Source organism: Miniopterus schreibersii (assembly GCF_964146895.1).
Source record: "Miniopterus schreibersii genome assembly, chromosome: 14".
Lineage (NCBI taxonomy): Eukaryota > Metazoa > Chordata > Mammalia > Chiroptera > Miniopteridae > Miniopterus > Miniopterus schreibersii.
In genome coordinates, this window is record NC_138114.1 from 47,900,709 (window position 1) to 47,921,170 (window position 20,462).

The 20,462-nt window shown below is 44.9% G+C and overlaps 1 protein-coding gene across 7 annotated transcripts in view; it reads right to left on the reverse strand.

Moving 5' to 3' along the window:
* The window catches only part of ABLIM1 (actin binding LIM protein 1), a gene marked incomplete at its 5' end in the record, with an annotated part of 227,952 nt that overhangs the window by 206,027 nt on the left and 1,463 nt on the right, over positions 1 to 20,462 (reverse strand). For 4 of the 7 annotated variants that reach the window (XM_081158059.1, XM_081158063.1, XM_081158076.1 and 1 more), the window contains one exon: positions 3,990 to 4,231. In XM_081158059.1, the coding sequence (XP_081014185.1) occupies positions 3,990 to 4,002 (13 nt within the window). Of the gene's footprint in view, positions 1 to 3,989; positions 4,232 to 15,108; positions 15,165 to 20,462 lie in introns of those variants that run through there. The other 3 variants (XM_081158067.1, XM_081158061.1, XM_081158066.1) reach the window with 3 other exon arrangements.

The window sequence follows — 20,462 nt, forward strand, 5'->3', positions numbered from 1 at the left end:
CTAGTTAGAAACTCTACTAGTTAGGAAGGCCACGGTCCCAATTTACCTGGGACAGCCCCATAAACACCTGCTATCCCGGTATCCCATCAGGTGTAGGCAGAAGTACCCCATGTGGATGAGCATATATGGTGCGTGTGAAAAATACTGTATATTTAAATGTGAGTTCTTCCCAACGGTCCGAGGGCAGGCCGCTCGCTCCCCTCCTTTACATCTGTCCCCTGCTGGGAAGAGCTGTGAGGAAGGATACCGGCTCATACCTCATTCCGTCTTCCCCAGTCTCCTTTCCTCCTCACTGCCCATCTGGTACCCCCCTGACGTCACAGGCTCCCCTCCCCACACCCTGCACCTCACTCCTTCCGAAAGGAAAGCACACTGTCAGCATCCCGCCAGCCAAAGCCTTCCTCACCCTCCCAGATCCGACGCGGGTTCCACGGCCTCTGTGAAGTGAAGCTGTCCTGTTACCTTTGGGGACAATAAGTTGACCCTCCCACACCAGATTAATCGTTCCTAGAGGATAATCTTTATCAGCTGTGTGCATCACTGACACACACACACACTCGCACACGCCTCAGTGCGAGTTCCCCTGGGAGCGGGACTAACCGATTTTCATCCTGTGTGCCTAGCCCCTAACAGAATGAGGCACGCTGCTGCGGTAAGTGATGCCAACTTCCAAATAAGGTCAGAGGTGCGGATGGGTTCATAGTATCAGTTATCCAAACTAGAACTTGATGAATTCTTGAAACACACACATACACACATACAAAATGACTTGGTACTTATAGCTGTCAATATAAGAACTGGTCTAAGAATTGATTTTACTACAAATTCAAGGGCACCTATATCAAATGTATCAGAATCATCACCTACGGGAGAAGGGACTGGGGTTGGGGATGGGCACAGAAATGGATAGGGCCCTGCTGAACTCAGAACGATGACCGTGAGCCACAACCTGAGAAGTGTGATCGACTCCGGCTTCTCTGCACAAGATCTAAGAAAATAAAATAAAATAAATGTAATGTGGTTCACAGATACAATGTGGGAGCAATTCAACCTTCTGAAAATCTTTCTGAACCATGACTCTCCCATATGTGAAATATTGATGCCAAAAAGTATTTCTCTCATGAAAAAAAAAAAAATCTACTTATTGAATTGGAACCCATTTATTTTAAATGCCAAAAAAAAAAAAAAAGACTCCCAGGAAGTGTAGTGCATTGCTGTTTTGATTTTTTTGTAAACACACAAATTAATGATGTTAATAATGACTAAACTTGGCCATCAAGTATCTCTTTGCAGCTTGATAAGTGCTGGATTGCTTTGTAACTCAAAGAGAGGAAACACGGTAGCTGATACAGGCCAGAAAAATGGCCCCCATATAACAGCAAACAAGAAATGCAGGTGCATTAATCTTGACAACATCACCGTGAGAGCAACTGATAAAGGCAGAGTGATGCAACTAGTTGTGTAGCAGGCGGAGTTACAGGAAGCAGAGAGAAGACACAGAACAAAGTCGGCCCTTTGTCATCAGCACACACATCTCCGCTGAGCTCTCCGTAAACGGGGCGGCTGAACACGGCAGCAAAAGTGGGTGCAGCTCTGATTCCCACAGCCCCTCAGCACGCCGGCCACACGAGAGAGCCACTGTCCAGCAGAGGGCTTTGCTGCGGCCACCTCTGCCTTCGGTGGATGCAGCCTGGGACTCGGCTCGGTCTGCAATGAAAACTCTGCGTGCAAAGTTAGGACATTTGAGGCCAACCGTGCCCAACCACCGCCCTCACTCCTGCAGTCTCGGTCTCGGAAAGGATGGGAAGCCCTCGTCCCTGCTCATTTCCTCTCCCCTTCGTCGTTACCAAGTGTCCATGAAGATGTTTCTAAATGTACTGGAAATTCCAACTTACTTACAAAGGCCATTTCCTTTAAATCTCAAGTATAAGGCATTGTCTCTCTGTTCTTAGTAAATCAATGATTGTGATATTTACTATAATATTCAAAGGATTAATAACGGAGAGGTGGTAAGACAAAGCGGATGTGATCAGAAGTGAGACAGACCTGGGTGGAAATCAGGATCTGCCACTTCACCCGGGAAAATCACACAACCCCTCAAACCTCAGTTCCTTCATCTGTAAAATGGGGAGGTGGCAGCAGAATCCACCTGACTCAGTTACTACGAGGATAAAATGATACAATACATGTAAAATGCCTGACATACTCAAAGCATCAGTAACTGATATTTATGATCATGGTGTGTGTTTTTATCTCCCCTGCAAGATCAGTCAGTCTTTAAACAGTTACATGCTAATTATCAGCACGGGGTTTGGAGGGGAAACAAGACAGCTGAGTGACATGTCTTGACTCCAAGTCGTCCTGCTCGAGACCAGGCTCAAGGAGAAATATTGGGAGAACTCAGCCCCAATCCTGAATCGCTGGGTCCACCTTCATTTCACATCCTCAGATAAAGCACAGAGACCCCGTAATAGGTGGGGTCAGAGACTGTGACCCTGGGCAGGGGGTTTCCTAACGAACTTGACGCTTCCCAGGAGGCGCCAACACTCCCAGCAGTCACTTGGCTCCTATGGTGTGCAGGGTCCTGTACTAAGGATCTGGGTGGTGTAAAACTGGCTCAGAAGTGAACTCTGACCACAGCAAGTTTTACAACCCATGAGAGACATTCCCCACTTGTTCCTTGTGGTACTGAGGACAGAGGGCAGGTCGGAAAGTCTCAGGCTTAGAACACTGTTCAGGGATGTTCAGCTGGTGCCAGCCAGAGGATCCCGTACACACACCCAGTCCCCTAAAATCATATCTGTTCCAGCAGGGTTTTTTTTTTTTCTCTGACATGCACAGATTATTAGGCGTCATCAGGCAGGCAGTAAGTATCTCACGGCTCCATGTCCCAGTATCTACAAATGTAAACTATGTCATTCCACCCAAACCACTCCATTTCCAGGTACGGAACCAACCAGCCATAAACCAGATCAACAAGGACCAGTTTCCTTAAAAAGGAATTTAAACATTCTGGCTAGAAATTATTCTATTTGTTACATACCCGGGATGAACCCTGAAAAGCAGCACTTAACTATCCAGCACATGTAATCGAATTCCTAAACTCTCCCCACCAAGAAAAGCAGGGTTAACCCTTCAGAGTTTTTTTTAAAAACCCCACAAAACTCTGCAACTCCTCCTACAAGTTTCGGGGTATCAAAACGTATGGTACTTAACTGCTTTCAAATAAGGTTTCTAAATATAATCAATATTTTCCTTCAATGCCTATGGCAAAGCGCCCGAGTCGCTTCGTGTGACTTGATCTCTTTAATATTTCACTCACAGCAGCAGCCACGAGCTATGTATGACTAGCCCGCTCCCCCCGGCATCACGGCTGGCTCCAGATGGCAAGAAACATATCCCCTGCACTCTTGCCTGAAAAGCTATTCTGATTTTTTTTTTCCCTTTCACCCAGTTTCACCTGCAAGAATTGTTTCACTCCAGAGGAAAAGGGGGGGGGGGGGTAATGCAAAGAGGAGTACCAGTAGGGAATTTACTTTTTTTTAATGGGGTGTAAGCACTGCAGCTTTAAATCTTACTGCATCAAGCCCTGGATTCCTGCCATAACCAAGCTGCAAAATGGTAACAAGAAAGGAAAAATGCCTCTTCCTCCCTGGGGCCAGCCCTCCAGGCCGCTCCCCGGCAGGAGCCCATCCCCCGCGCCCTCCCAGCGCCGACCCGCAGCCGGTACAGAAAAGCCTGGACCGACCTTGGCCCGCAGGCTTCGCCCACGCCCGGGGGTCAAGGTCAAGGGCGAGGGCTTCCCTGCACCTCCCCAGGCGCCCAGAGCCCGGGGGTCAGGGGGGAAAGTTTGGGGCCCGGTGGGCGAGCGCGGCTCTCAGCCCCCGGCCCTCCCGCACCTGCCGCGCCCGCCCTGCGCCGCGCCCTGCACCCCGGGGCCCCGGGCGCGGGGCGGGTGCGCGGGCCGTGCCCACCCGGCCCCTACTCACCCCTCGCGGACATGGTTCAGGCGGCAGGAGCCGGAGCAGGGCGCGCACGGGAGGGACCCGGCCGGGCGCGGGGAGGAAAATACCCCCGAGACGCACACCCGCGCGCACACGCGCCCGCCCGTGGGGAGGGAGGTGGCTCGCGGCGCGGGAACGCCTCCCGCAGGACACCTGGCCGCCCGGGGACGCGGCGGCCGCGGGGACCCGCCGAGGGCGCGGCGAAGCTGACACGAGCGGCCCGCGCTGGGCGGGGCGGGGCCCGCCTCCCGGCCCCCCGCCTCCCGGCCCCCCGCCCCCGGCCGGCCCGCCGGGCCCCGGGCCGCTGGGGACGCGCTGGCCACTCTGCTGCGACACCAGGCGGGGCTTCTGTCCCCGAGGACCGCGAAGCCTGCAACAAGGATCTACGTCTCCCCCTCCCCCGGGATTTTAATTTAAAATAATAACTAATAATAATAGTGTTGCTGTTATTAGTGGCTTTCCAGCCTCCTGCTTTGGTCCCAGAGACAGAAAGAGCTGCTCTGTTCCTTCCCTTACAATTTAAGTGATGCCCTTGAAGGGCAGGGAAGACCACTGGGGACTGAGGGGCTTGGCCCTTAGTGGAAAGGAGGCCGTGGGCGTCCGCACGAGGGTCAAGCAGACTTCGAACCCAAGGCCCTGGAAGTCAGCTGGTGGGACGGGATGGGCTTTTCTTCCAGGGACCCTGGAGGTAAGTCCTGGGGAAAAGGGCTGACCCAGCACAGCCTCTGGAGTCAACAACTAACCTCTGTAGGCCAGCGATTCTCAACCTTTTCATCCACGGCACACTAAACTAATTACTAATATTCTGCCGCACACCAAAAAGTATATTTTTTGCCGATCTGACAAAAAAAAAAAAAAAAAGGTATAATTTTGATTCAATCACACCAGACAGCTATTGTTGTGTTGGCTGTTGTCATTTTAAATCTGACAATGTAAGGGAAAGAGCTCAGTGCCCCTGACTAAACAGTCAGGTATCACTTGCTACAAAGATTTCTGCGGCCGCCAGTTTAAAGTCACCACTGTAGACACACTTGATTCATTGCACCATCCCTGAAGTATGAGTGCTGGGCTGGGCTAGACAGTAGGGCGAACGCTCTACGCACACCTACTTTTTCTGTTTTAACGGTAAAAACGAGAAAATACAAGAACAATCTCTGATGCCCTGGAGGTTTATCAACTAGAGCCTGATGCTAGTAAGCAACATGATAAAAGCCACCAGATGCAGAAGTGGGACTCTAAGTTTTGGGGACAGGTGTGGTGTCTTAGACCTCTAGGCCTGGTGAAGAATTCCAGCATCAGGGACTCACCCTCGCTTCCTTCCCTGTCTTCTATTACTCTGTACACTCTCACAAGAGAGGTTTCAGTGACTGTCTGTGTAGGCACCTCCCAAATCTATTCTGATATGATGGGAACTGTCTAATAGGTCTGACAAATTGGAAATATTCAGGGTATAGGTGAACATAGTAGCTCTAGAAAACAATAATTGGTGGGTGATCGAGCATCACAGAAGAAAGCCCAATGATCATGCAGAAAAGGAAACACTAGGAAAAAGGTAAGTAATGAGAGGAGAAATTTTCAAATTCAACCACCAACTACAAAAATTAACACATTATTCGTTCGTCTTGATAATACCCCTCTTACTATCTTCTAGGTAAGAAAAATTTGACAGTTGCTTCAGTCTCAAAACAAGTCTTCCTTCCCACTATCCTCAGCCCACTATTGACCCTTCTTTCCCAAAAGATGATTACATGCCTCGCCTAGCTGCTCTCCCTACACCCAGCCTTTACCCACTCCCATCTATTCTGCCCATTGCCTTGAAAATAGTCTTTATAAAACACTTTTTATAACATGACATGACATTTTCATACTCCAAAACCTCCAGTGAATCCCCATCAGTCTCCAGATAAAGCTTCAACATTTCAAAGTGTCTTCGTCCATGCCATTAATCAGTTCAACAGAATTGTGTTGAATATAGACTATGCGCCAGGCACTCTGGTAGGTACTAGAGTTATAATGGTGAACAAGATATGCGTCATCCATGTCTATATGGAGCTCAAGGTCTACAGAGATTTTAAGTTTTTCTACAATTTATGCTCTCCTACCTCTCCAGCATCATCTCTAGCTACTCCCCTAAGCAAATGCTCTGCTGTAGACAATACGTTCCCGTTTCACAATAATATCACAATATCCAGTCTCATCATTCTTATTGCTCTTTTCAAATACCCTCCCCCGCCACCCAAATTAACTTATATATCACCTCATGGAATGTCTGCCAGCTACCTTAACGTACATTGATCTCTTCATTCTCTTAATTTCTGTAGCCTCTATTTTCAGAACTATTTTTCTTAATATACTGTTTTGTGTTGCTATTTAATTGTTTTTATTGTTATATTTATTTAATGTGTTTCCTGAGACTCTTCATTAATTCAGTACACTAAAGGGGGTTAAAATGGTCCCAGGTCAGTAGTATCATTTGGCTCCCAAAGGAAGCAAACAAAAATTTTATTTTGATGAAGGCATTCCCAATTTAGATTTTCAGAATGCCACAGATGATCAACCAAAAATAAGGTGATAATCAAAGATTACCAAATACACAAAGTAACAAGCCACTCTGAGTCAGAATAAATAACACTGAAGAGATATAGCTATTAAGTAATTGAGATGTTGTAATTTCCAGGTAACAAATATAAGAGAGGAAATATATAATAAAGTAATAGAAGATACACATCACAAAAATGAGCCAACAAGAGACTATCAAAAATAACCAAGTAAGTTTCAAAAAGAACCAAGTAGAAGTTCAAAATATCAACTTAAAAAAAATACTAATTTAAAAAAAATTTTTTAATGGGTATGTGAAACAGAAAATAAGTTGGAACCAAAAAAAGAATTAGTGAAATGTAAGATAAATATTAAAAAATTGGACCGGCCGGGCGTGGCTCAGCAGTTGAGTGTCGACCTAGGCTCCAGGCTACCGGGGTTCGATTCCTGGTCAGGGCACATGCCCGGGTTGTGGGCTGCAGCTGATCAATGACTCTCTCATCATTGATGTTTCTATCTCTCTCTCCCTCTCCTTCCCTCTCTCTGAAATCAATAAAGATATATTAAAAAAAAAAAATTAAAACATTAATAAGAATACAGCTATAAAATATTAAGAGATGGATGGTACAAAAGAGATGTTAAGATATATGGAGAATAGGATGAGAAGATCTAATGTACAAATAATAGAATTCTTAAGAGAGGATAGGAAACAAAGAGGACCGACAACATTTGAAGAAATAACAGCTGAGGACATTTTTTACAGAAAAAAACATAAAGACAAAAGAAATATAGCCTATCTCAAGGAGGATGAATAAAAATAAATATAGACCTAGCTAGACACATTTTATTGAAATTGAACAACATTAAAGACAAAGAAATTTAAAGAGTGGTCAAAGAGAAATGACAGCCCAGAATGAAATAACAGACTGACAGTAGACTTGTTGAATGAAACAATGAAAGCAAGAAGACAATGGAACCCTAATTAGCCTATACAGATATACTGCATTTTATTGTGCTTTACAGATACTGTGTTTTCATCAACATCAAGGCAAGATCCTCTACCAAGCAAAAAGATTTAGGACACAGAGATCACTGTCCTAGGAGTCTGAGGTAGCTGGAAGTTTTGGGACAAACTATCAAGTTGTGAGGTAGAAGAAACTATGTAGAGAAACAGCCCCTGGACTACAAGAGTCCCCCTGAGACTTTACTGAGAACTAGGCTCCACACATGTAGAGGACGAAGCTCCACAAGTGTAGGTAAAATGAACAAAAAGTTGACTGAACAGTATGTATGGTTCACACAGGGCTGGGAGATATTTGCATTCTGGCTAGGCACAGTGGAGATTCAATGGTGACACTCTAAGGCATTCAGTGGAGACTCCATAGGGGTCACATCTTAGTAGAGAGGCTAAAACAATGCTGGAGTAAAAACGTATACTCCATCCACTCCAGTAAAGCTTCAAACAGGCCTTCAAGGAACCAAACAGATCTATAAGTAACTTAATTGCCTATAGAACAGAGAATAACAACTTTGAAGGAAGATAAGCCAAACCAGAATATATCATTTAGGGATAAATACTTGAATGGTAAATTTTTTTATTAAACAGAATTCTTTAAACCACACAACAACACAATTACGTAGCAGTCTCTGTTATGTCCACAGCTGGCTGGAGTGAGGACCTGACCCAGTCTGCTCATCCAGCTCTCTTTCTAGAGAATTTGGATTGGAACAGAGGATACTTATTAGTCACTGTGGGGCCTTTGGCCTGGGAAGTGAGGTGCTTTGAACTGAATATTGTCCTCCCAAATTTATGTTAATGTCTTACTCCCCAGTGTGATGGTGTTTGGCTATGGGACCTTTGGGAGATAATTCATTTAGATGAGGTTATTAGGATTGGACCTTCATCATGGAATTAGTGACCCTATAAGAAGAGACACTAGATTTCCCTCTTTCTCTCTCTCTCTCTCCCTTCCACTCTCTCTGAAAAGCAATAGGAAAAAAATATCCTCCAATGAGGATTAAAAAAAATACTGCCATCTATTGGCCAGAAAGAGCTCTTAGCAGAAGCCCACCATGGTACCTTGATCTCCACTTCTAGCTTCAAGAACTGCAAAATAATAATTTTTCTTGTTTAAGCCACCCAGTCTGTGTACGGTGTTTTGTTATGGTAGCCTGAGCTGACAAAAGCAGACACAACTCTGTAAATATACTAAAAGCCATTAAATTTTACAATTCAAATAGGTGAATTGTATGCTATGTGAATAAAGTTTTAAAAAGTGAATGATAAATCATCATAAACCCTGGGCTCAATTCCAGTCCGAAATGTCCTAGCTGGGAGGCCTTGGGCAAGTCATTTAACTTCCAAACTTTATGATTAAGAGCTTAGCATCTTTAAATCCTAGCTCTCTCACTTACTACACCTGTATTCTTAGGCACAGCCTTTATAAACCTCAAATTTCCTCATCCTTGAAAAGTAGTTGCTTCCTCTTTGGGATCTTTTATGGATTCAATGAGATAATGAATGTTAAATATATTATCATATGACCTAGCATATGGTAAATATTTGATAAAATTACTATTTGCTAGAATCAAAATGCACATAATAAAAATAATATCTACCTTACAAGGTTATTGTGAAGTGCAAGTACAATTATGTATATGAGAGAACTTTTTAATACAGACCAATGAGCAAGTGGTTACTTTTACTTGGTTAATAATGGGCACATTGTGTGGATCCTATCCCTCTATATCCCCATTAGGGACCTATTTTTATTTAGGGAGCTTCTGAATGAATGTTTAAGGACACCAATCTAATTGTCCTATTCTGAAACCTGTGTTCAGTTTATCTCAATCTCCTGACTGTGCCCACACCTAAGAAATTTAAGTGGTCTCACATTAAAAAGGCTATTAGAGGTGGAGCATACTGCTGTGCTTGATATCAGTCAGTTCCTTAGGAATTATGTTTTGAATGGTTTCTATTCCACCCTTTAGTAAATAGTAAATGCTTTACTGATTTTTATGTGGGAGCCTTAACACAATGAAACTGTTAGTTTGAAGCAGGGAGTGAGAGACTGGTCATGCAGCATGCTGGAAAAGTCACACAGCAGTTGGCAGGAACTTGGGGGAAAGTGAGAGGAAAATTGGACTGAAATTGGAGAGAAAAAGTCAAAAGACAGGAGTGAGTAATCACGTCCAGACCCAGGCGAGAATTCGAAATGTGAAAGGTGTCTAATCTAGAGATGCGGGCCCGTGGCAGGGTTTGGCAGAGCAGAGCGGAGACGTTAAATATTTCATGTGTAGAAATATAGATCCGAAGGATGTTAAATATTTCAGAGGTAGGCTCATTAAAGGAAATCAGTACAAAGAATCAAGGCGGAGGTATGAACAGATTCTAGTCCCGACAGGAATCAGGCCGAAAAGTACTAGCTGTCCAAAGGCATCCACCCCAGGAACCAGTGACCTCAAAACAAAACAGAAACACAACATACTCAGGCCACCTGAGAAGGACGGATCTTTACGGAACACTGAATGGAACATTTGAGGGATGGTGAGCGGCAACTGGTTTATTCCAGTCGTCAGGGACTAAGTATGTGCTGCTGGCCGGTGTCTCCACAGTCCCAGGAGAGGGGAGGCATCCAAGAAATACTGGATGCTTGTTCCAAACACCACAGGTGGCCAGGATGCGCACAGTACCCGCCGGAAGTTCCCACGGCTGTTTCACTTACGACGAATCTATGGGAGTACTGAGGACACACCGTTTACGAGCCCTCGCAGTCATTGTTGAGATACGTTAAATCTCACCAAAGGAGCCTGCAGCCGATGCTGGCAATGCTGCGGATACGCTTGAGCTGCTCCATCTGTCTCTGCTCTGCGCGTGTAGCGAACTCCTATGTGATGTGAAGAAAAATGATCTGGTCTGTGTTTTGTGACAAAATTCCAGATCACTAAGATTCGATATTATGCTACAAAAATTGGAATAGAAGCTTCTAATACAAACAATATTTCTAATATACAGGCAGAGAGCTCTTGCTAATAGGGTCAGAGTGATGTCAGGTCCTGATGAGCAGATTACACTGATGCAAACCAGTGGGGAACAAAAGTGGACATCACCTGAAAGGAGACTAGGGCTCCGGCCTGCATAACCCGACACAGGTGATCTTCATGTCACACAACTGTGACGCCCCAAATTATACCATGTTGAGACAGTGTGGTGTTTGATATTAATGTTGGTTGGACTGCATTTTGTTTCAGGATGACTAGATAAAAGCACGACCGTAGAAGCCTCGTCTCCTGGGCTGTTTGACATGGATTTTTTTAAGTATATTTCCAGATGTCTCACAAGTGCCAAAATATGAATCAAGTAGTAATTCTTCTTGGCCTAAAGTGGAATCGCCAGTGATTTATTCTTTCCTTAATCAATAACACTAGCCGACACCCACATAACTCATACTAGGTGCCCAGTACTTCACACACATCATCTTGTTTCATCTTTATAAGCACCTTCTGAGGGAGACACTACTGTGTCCCCCATTTCCAGGGGAGGAAAGTGAAGCACAGAGAGGTTACAGAAGTGGCTGCTACAACCTGGGTAGGGGGGTCTGATTCCAGGGACCATGGCACTAACCACTGTGCGCCCCTGCACGCCTTCTTGCCTTCCTTGTCGCTTTCTCTTAAATGTTTAAGTATATAAGTAGCACATCAATAGATCCACATTGTAAAAAAAATTCCGAAACAAAATAAAAGCCTACTTTAATCCAACTTCTGCCCAAGTCCAACTTTCTTCCCCAGGGGCAATCACTGCTATTTGCTTGCAATTTCCAGGCCCTTCTTCTTTGTTTACATACCTATCTACATTGTGTTGCATGTGTAGATATACACAGAGATATAATTTTTTTTACAGATTGCTGTTTTCATTTAAGAATTTGATAAAAGACCTTTCCATATTAATGCACATAGGTCTATTTTACTCTTTGCTGCGTAGTACGGAAATATTCCATCGTATGAGGCATTATCGTTTAGTTCACCATTTTTCCTTCGTTGATCATTTATGTTATTTTATTTCATTGGTACAAGCAATGCTACACTGAATTTCCTTGAATGTGTCCCCTTATGTATGATTATTTGCAAAGATATGTCTAGGAAACACACTTAGAAATAAAATGGCTGGGGATGCAGGTTGTGTCGATTTTTTTAATGGCGGTTCCCAAGCTGCCCTCCAGTGAGCAGTGACTTTTATTCACAGGTTAAAAGCGCTGAGGCTGCTGAATTTGCAGGACATCGATTCTGTGTGTAAGCACTCTGACACTCGAACACAGGAAGGGGAGCCAGGACTTCTCTCCTCACCACCTCATCTTCGGGAGGGACGAGTTTTGGTGTAAGTTGTAGAGCAGCCAAGGTCACACTGCACAGGGCAGGGTTCAGAGTTGAGAGAGGATAGTGAGCAGTTCAGGAAAATTCCTTACGGGAGATGAGGGCAAAGACCAGAGAGGATGAGGGACGAAATATTCAGCTAGAAGTAGCTGGTGTGCAATTGCCTGGAGGGCTGCTTGTGCACCCACCTCTCAGGACGCCAGAAGAGTCCCAATGGCAGTGGCTAGAGGTCGCTGGTGGCATCAGAACCACTTCTCATGAGACACAACCAACAAGTATTTGAATAAATGTCTTTCCTTCAATGGTTTGAAAGCCTGAATCAAGTACTAGTGTTATTTTACATGTTATTTATAATGATATTTTAAATGTTGTTTCCATATATTATTTATAATATTTTAAATTTTATTAAAATAAAATATTTCTCTCTCTCCTCCCTTATTCTCTCTGAAATCAATAAAGACACATTTTAAATATATATCTATCTATATTAGTAGTCTTATTAAACAATACAGGATAAATAAACTTGGATTTGCCAAGCAGCTCCCATGAAATTATTTGATTAGACTGCCACCTACAGGTGGCAAGAAAAGCCACATGGCACTTTTACAATGTCTTTATCAGGCATTGTATTAAAAAAGTACAAACTGGTAGTTATAAAATGGTCACGTGGTTGTAAAGTAAAACATAGAGAAAATAGTCAATAACATTGTAATAACTATGTATGGTGCCAGGTGGGTAAACTAACCCAGTGCCAGAACTTTAACTGCCATCCCCATGTTGATGATTTTCAAATTTGTATTTCCAGTTTGGAACACTCCATGGAACTCCAGACTTGTGGATTCCGCTGCCTTCCCAATATCCCCGTTTGGGGGGTCTAATCAACATCTCAGGCTGAAAACATCTGATTCCCCTCGGATAAGACTCTCACAGTCTCCCCCATCTCATCAAATGGCAACTCCACTCTCCTGATACACAGAACAAAAGTCCTTGGTGGCATCTTTGTCCCCTCTCCCTCCACACACTCCATACACTCCACATCATCTATTGGCAAAAGAAGTCAGCTTACCCTTGCAAACACATCTGGATGAAGATACACGTCAGAATTCACCTGCTTCCTTAAGCGTGATCTCTCCTACCTGGATTAGGGCGACCGTCCCTGTCACGGCCATGGGAACGAGCCTCTCAGGTCTCCCGTGGGCGAGCAGAGCCGTCTGGGGGCCCAGCTGCTGCGCCCTGAGCCCACCCTGCGCTCTCGCTGAGGCGCACTCCCCAGGGCTGCTTCCAGCTACGGACGCACGGCAGGGACACCGGCAGGCCCACTCCTGGGAGATGGGGGCTTCTCTGATGGGCGACCTTGGCTCAAGGACTCCCCACTGGCCCTGCCAGGCTTTCATTGAGTGACATCGCAGTGTCACTCTTCCATGCAACCCTGCTTTCCTCTTCCTGTCCTGCACCCGGGTCAGACCTGCACTTCGGTGTGAGGACCCTCCGGGCCTCCTGTGGCACCTTCTCCATGTCCCCTTGCAGCGGCCCCTTAATCAACCTCCCGCCACATTTCATCTCAGCTTGGCTTTTCTGAGGACCCAAACTAGCAGAGTCTCCTAACTGGTGTTCCTGCCTGCACAGTGACACTCCTACACGTCCTTCACACAGAGTGGGGAGGGGTCGCGTTGAGCCTAAACCCCTCCCCTTGGCCTGTGCGGGACCTGGCCCTTGCTTCCCCACGGGATCTATCCCCTCACCTCCCCGCGGACCTCATCTCCCCTTTGCTGACCCTGCCACGGCCACACGAGTCCCCTGGCTATTTCCCGGCGCATTAGGCATCGTTTGCTGTGCCCTTGACACATGCCTCATTCAGGTCTGCCACTCTCTGTCCTCTGACCTGCCTTATTTGTCCCCCTGGCATGTAATCACCATTGACATATTCTGTGTCTATTTTGTTTCTTTGCTGACTGACACTCTTCCCCCGCTGCAACACAAGAGTCGCGGTAACCGGGCTCTGCATGGTTTACTCCCATACCCCCGCCCAGATAAAAGGACCCGGCACATATTAAGGACCCAATGGACGTCGAATGAAGGAGGGACTGAACGCACGAGTGAGTTCTTACTGAAAATCATGTACGGGGTCATCACAATCAAAGGAATTTATAAACGAGTTTGATGAGGAACATAGAGTTTTCTGAACAAGCAGAACAGCTAGAAAAATTAGTACTGTCACTAATTAAGGACACGATTTAGTTCGATTATTTTTGCTGATTATACAAAACAACGCTGAGTTTTTATAAAACAAAATTCAAACTACACGTTGATCGCTAATCTATTTAATACAAAATATGAAATAGCATTTTATTTCAAGCCATACATAATTAGCTGAGTTATAATCAGTGAAGTGCTAAAATGTCCAGGGAGTGAAAATTATCTTTCTCTGACCATCAAGAGACTAAGTGATACTAGGGGATAGCTGGCAAATCTTTTTATTTCAAGAATAGTAACAAAAAAAAAACAAAAACATTCAAGAATCTCCCTAATGCTGGGCATATATGAAAGCAAATTAACTTACTGACTGTAATGAGGAATAACTGGAAATATACCTGAAATTTTGTGGAGTTAATAGAATTGGAGCCTCGAACACATGTGAGATTAATTTTTTAAAATATCCATGTTCTAGTGAAACCCAAACCCACTTTTCTACTTCCATCCCCCTACTTTTCTAGCTATACTCTTAAGGAAGGAAAAAATAAGGATATTGCATAATTACATTTTAAAAAGCTGAGACCCAAAAAAAGAGCACACAAAACTCTAACATAACAGTCATATGCATCCAAATGGCAGATTCTAGGGCAGGGAAATAGAAGCCACAAAGTGCCTTTTTGGTCATCCACCCTTCTCTGAATATCACACTGAGAGACAACAGACAGAAATGCAGACACTAGATCCTGCCACTGATTCACTGCACAGGAAGGTCGGAGTCACTGAAGTATTTAAATGATTTAACTAATCCTGGGTACTCTATGACATTCTTGTCAAGCAGTTAAAAGAATTCAAGTAGAAATTACATTTCTGGTTTTGTCACTAAGCTATTGCACAAAATTGAATCAGTCATCTCCATCGTTCCAGAAATTGTGGGAAAAAAATATAAGCATAGTTTAGAAATGCGTATGCATTACTACATGGTAAGGGCAAAGTAAACATTTACCTTACTGAATGAGCTTCTGCATTCCATGAGGAAGAAAGGCCCAGTTTTCATTTTGCCTATGAAAAAACAGAATTTTTAGATAGTGACCAACACCTCCTGAATCAATGTGTGTCCAGTACAAAAGAAATCCAAAATACACCAGAATACAATGTGACATTATGTTGAGTAAGGAGCCCTCTGTTCTCATTGGAAGTCAGCCACTAACTAGCTTTGTGACTCTGAGTAAGTTACGAAAACTCCCAGTATCACTTATGTATTGCTCCTTAACAAATTACCTCAAACGCAGTGGCTTAAAACAAATATGTATGATCTCCCAATTTCTATAGGTTAGGGACTGGAGAGTGGCTTAGCTGGTTCTGGCTCAGCGACTCCCATGAGGTCGCAATCAAAATGTCAGCTAGAGCTGCGGTCATCTTAAGGCTCGACTGGGGCTGGAGGATCTCCTGCTAAGCTCACTCAGATGGCTGCTGGCAAGAGGCTTCAGTTTCTCACCATGTGGGCCTCTCCATGGGGTTGCTCATGGTTTGGTAGCTGGCTTCCTCCATAGTGAGCGATCCAAGAGTGAGACAGGACAGGAGCTGCAATATCCTTGACAACCTAATTTCAGGAGCAACATGACCCCTGCTGCATTCCACTGCTCATGTAAACTAACCCCGGTGCACTGGGGGAGAGGACTACACAGCGGTGTGAATATCAAGGGGCGGGGACCATTGGGGAACATGCTGGAACCTGCCTACCATGCGGTCTGACCTCAGTTTCCTCATCTATAGAGTGAGGTCTTTCAACCAGCTGATCTTAAGGTTTGGTGACCTCCTCTCTCCCCAGGACAGACCTTGCAACCTGTTTTTTATCCAGTGAAGTGAAATGCAACCACTCGGTCATATGGCCCAGGGGCAGAGCAACTTACACTGCGGCCTGGACCTGATATAATACCTTGTATTGTTTTGGGGCCCCACTCAAACCTGGCAGCTTTTTGGGCCACTTGGGAAATGGGTCAGAGTAACACGCAAAAATTAGGTATATTTTACCTCCTAATTCCAAAGAGGCCTACTAGGTATTGTACCTCTTTCTTTGTAGTAGCAGGGGGACAGATGGCAGCTCGTCCTTCACGCGGAAGGGATATCTTGACATGCCCCAGGCCACTGAACCCCAAGAAGTGTAACCAAAGTGGCAAGCACCAAAAATGGTTTCTTGCCTCTAGCTTCTCCTCCCGCCAAACAAACTGTGGGCCTACCAGTGACAACCGCATATTTTTTAGCCAAGAGGTTTTACAAGGTTTGTCACGAGGGCCCCTGTTCTTCCTCCCAAAACCCTGACTTCCTGCTCCACACAGGCAACCTTTGTCTGCACTTTGAGTGGGCTCTTTTATTACTTCCTTTCTTTAAATAATATGCGTGCTACTTCTTGATATCTCTGTTTTAAACAGTATCTAATGTTTCCCCGCTACAGAGGATTTAGCTTTCTCTCTCTCTCTCTCATCCCCCCCACCCCCATCTCCACCACAGATCCATCCTCTCTCATCTCCCCAACAAAGCATTATCACAATTTTAATTAGATCAGTGTTTACATTATGACGGTCATGTCAACACTGGTTACAGTTGAGCCACACATCCTATGATTACTTGTTCCTGCACAGTATTTTATTTTCCTTGGTGTTCATAATGATCTCGGTTTTTTTTCTTTGCTTAGTTTACTCTGTATTTATCACTAATCCAACATCAAACTCTACTCCTCTATTGTAAATCTGCTCAGACTCATGGATGTTCCATCTATCAGCCTCATGTTCTTGAGGAAATCTCTTCTGACCTGCTCCTCTCTGGGCTGGTTCTTTGCCATCGCAGCTTGACGCACAGTTGTCATCCTGGGGTTCTGCTTCACCATCACGCTAGAAATTTCTTTCGTCTCCCTCTTATGGTGGGCTCCGTTACCTAGTTCCTTCATCTTTTTTTGTTTTTGGTTTTTTCCTTTGGCCTACTCCTGAGTTTGGGTGGAGCACACCTTCTGATGGCTTCCTGAGAAAGAGTGCAAGGCAGAAAAAAATTCTCCACACCCTGCACATCTGAAATGAGTTCTTCCACCCTCCCACTTAATGGACGGTGTCCGAGTACAGAATTCTACATTGAAGTTATTTTACATCAGAATTTTGAAGGCATTGCCCCAGTGCCTTCTCGTTTCCGCTGCTGTTGTTGAAAAGTGTAATGTCCTTATGAGTCTTGATTCTTTGTATAAACTTGTTTCCCTTTCTTTTTCCTCCCTCACTACAAGTTTTACAGGATCTTTCTTTGAACCCAGTGTTCTGAAATTTCACCGTAACAGCCACCAGTGTGAGTCTGTTCTCATTCATTGTCTTGGTATTTAATGAACTCCCTCAATTTGGATACTCATGTCTTTCCGATCTATAAAATTATATTGAATTATTAGTTCAGTGATTTCCTCTTTCTGTTCTCTCCAGTTATTCAGATGTTGGATCTACTGGACTGGCCCTCTAATTTTTATCCCTATAGCATTTTTGCTCTAGTTTTGGGGAAATTTTTTTCAAGTTTATTTTCCATCGCTTTTATGTTGTTTTTAAATTTCTCTAATCACATTCTTGACTTCTAAATGCTCTCTAAAGGGTGCTTTTAAAAAATAACATTTATGTTTCACTGATGCAGTATCTTCTTTCAGCTCCCAGGGAATATTAATGGCAGTGTGCTTTTGTTTTGTTTTGTTGTTGTTTAAGTTTTCTTCCCCACCTCTCCCTATCTGTTCAATGTAAGCAACTCTGTTTCTTCCAAGTTTCCTTTTTGTTCTGTTTGTTTTTTGTTGGTTTTTTTTTTTGTTTTTTTTCTTCTTTTGGTCTCTATAATTAATGTTACAAGCTTTCTTCAAACTGTTGATGACCCCAGGCTGTCTGATCCTATTTCAAAGAGAAACATGACAAAAGGGTTTGAAGCTCTGGGCATGTGGACTGAGCTGGTCAGCTGAGGGCCGCGCTGCAGAGTTGCCTGGGTCCCCTCGGCAGGATCCTCAGGCCCACTCGTTTGGTCTCTCAGCTTCTCCAGGGAGGACTCCTGTCTTCTACCTGGAGAGATCAGCCTGATGCGGATATTCTGAGCCAAGGGGAGGAAGAGGGCTGGGGGCATGTATCTCAATATTTACAAGGCCTATTGTCACTCACTCCTCTTCTTCCCCCCAATCTGGCACTCATCTCACACCAGGGTGGGACAGGGGCAGTTTAGCCAACAACCTTGTGGAGCGGGGAAGGGTATCCAATTCTAAACAAACTTCCAAGTCATTCTGCTATTTCTGGTCCCACTATTATTTCCACTTCCAGGGCCTAAAGCCACCACTTCCTGAGCCATTCAGAGGTTCTGTGAATGTATTAATATACCACTCTGGTTCTTGGTTTTCTTAGGATTCAGCTTTTTTTTTTTTTTTTTTTAGGTTAGCCACATCACTTACCTCCTGTACAGAAACTTTCCAACTCTCAAAATTTTGTTGCCATCATTCCCTCTCTTAATTTATGTGTCTTTTGGGGTTTATACCTTGAAAAATCCCCTTAATTTTAATGGCATTTGGGGAGGGGATATTGCTAAATTCAACCCACATATTTAACCAGAAGTCTGCCAAACTTTGAAAGTAGGTATCATCTAACTCCATTTCCTCTGTCCATGTCTTTTTTCAACTCCATCCCAATTGAATTTCAGTTTTATGGATTTTTTTTCTGTCTTCCCTGATTAAACTTCATCCAGAGAAGAAGTTAACCCTGAGGCGTAATGAATGATGGAGTTCAATGGGTTGGTTTTGGAGGCCAAGGGAAGCCTCTGCTACGCTTTCTGAAATCACACTTCGTTGAGGTAGGTTCAACTCCACCCATGCATAAGGCAGGTGATAACCTTGGTGCCACGACAGGCATCCTGGGACGAGACTAGGAGATAACACTATCTACTCAGCTACAATTCTAGCCCAACTTGCATGTCTTGGAATCTAGATATCAGGTAGATGAATCATCATCCTAAACATTGCTATTAATCTAGAGTAAAACATATATTGTATTGTGTTTATAATAACTATAGAAAGACAGGTATCATCAAATGGAAATGACTCTAGGTAAACCCATCTTACACACACCTCCCCATACAATTAGTGGCTGTGAGGCATCATGAAAATGCGGAGTGCCACACAAATGCAGGACAAAAGGTCAGGAATAATTACGGTTAATAACATCACTGGCCATCTTAAACTGTGTGAATAATAACAATGATAGCCATTATGGACTTGGACTGCTGGTGAAGCCGACACAGCCAAAATTTGGTTAGGAGCCCATTTCAGTTTTGGGCAAAGAACAGAAAACTAAGGTCAAATCTACCTGCCAGGCAAGGATACAAGCGACATAAACAGAGGAGAAGAGACGGCAAGACTAGTTAAGGTCTCCGCCTTCTGCACACTTGCTAGAGCGTGGAGCTGAGGCCACTGGTGGCTGCTAAGACTCCCAAGTGTAGGAAGCCTGCTGCCCCAGGGGCAAGTTTTTCCAAAACACCACAAGGGGCTCTGGCCCAGCGAGTGGAATTTAATAGTAATCCTTGCTACAAGCCAGGTAAAAAAAAATAAAATAAATAAAGTCTCCTTCTTAAATCTTGATTTCTGCCCCCCCTTTTGTTAAATACTGCTATTGCTAATAATAATAATAATAATAATGCTAATACCAGATGCCTAGGCATTGTTTACTATGGACTGGGCACGGTTCAAGTGTTTTACATAGATTCTTAAAGTCCCGCCCGGCCTCCTGCTATGCTCCCCAGTTTCAGAGACGAGGAAACTGAAGCCCGCGGGGGTCAGTTAAACGGCCCGTCCCCGCGAGCAGGGGCTGGGGTCGCACCCCGTGCGCTGGCTTCCCTTCCTCGGCACCACGACAATACCTATGCCCGCCCCTGGTCCTGCAAAACGTACCCCACCCTCCCCGTCGAGAACTGAATGGTCCTTTTCATAAAAGTACCAGCTCCAGCAAAAACAGGACTTCTCCAGGACGTGCACAGCTCCGCCGGCTGCAGGAACCCCGCCTGCATCTCGCGGGGACCCGCGTCCCTGCGTCCCCGGGGCGGGGCCCGGTCCCTGCGTCCCCGGGGCGGGCAGTTTGGAGGCCGCCTCCCCGGCGTCTCCAGCGCTGGGGCGCCCCCGTGCCCGTTCCCGAGACCCCGCGGGTCCTGCAGGCTCCCTGCCGGGCGGCACCGAGCGCGCCCCCGCGTGCAGGCGCCGGGGCACCGCGGGGACGTGACGCGCTGACCGGTGGGTAGGGGCGGCTCCTATTTAATGCTGAATAATTAGCAACCGTAATATACGTTAGTTTGCAAAGCCACGCCAGCAGCGTTAGC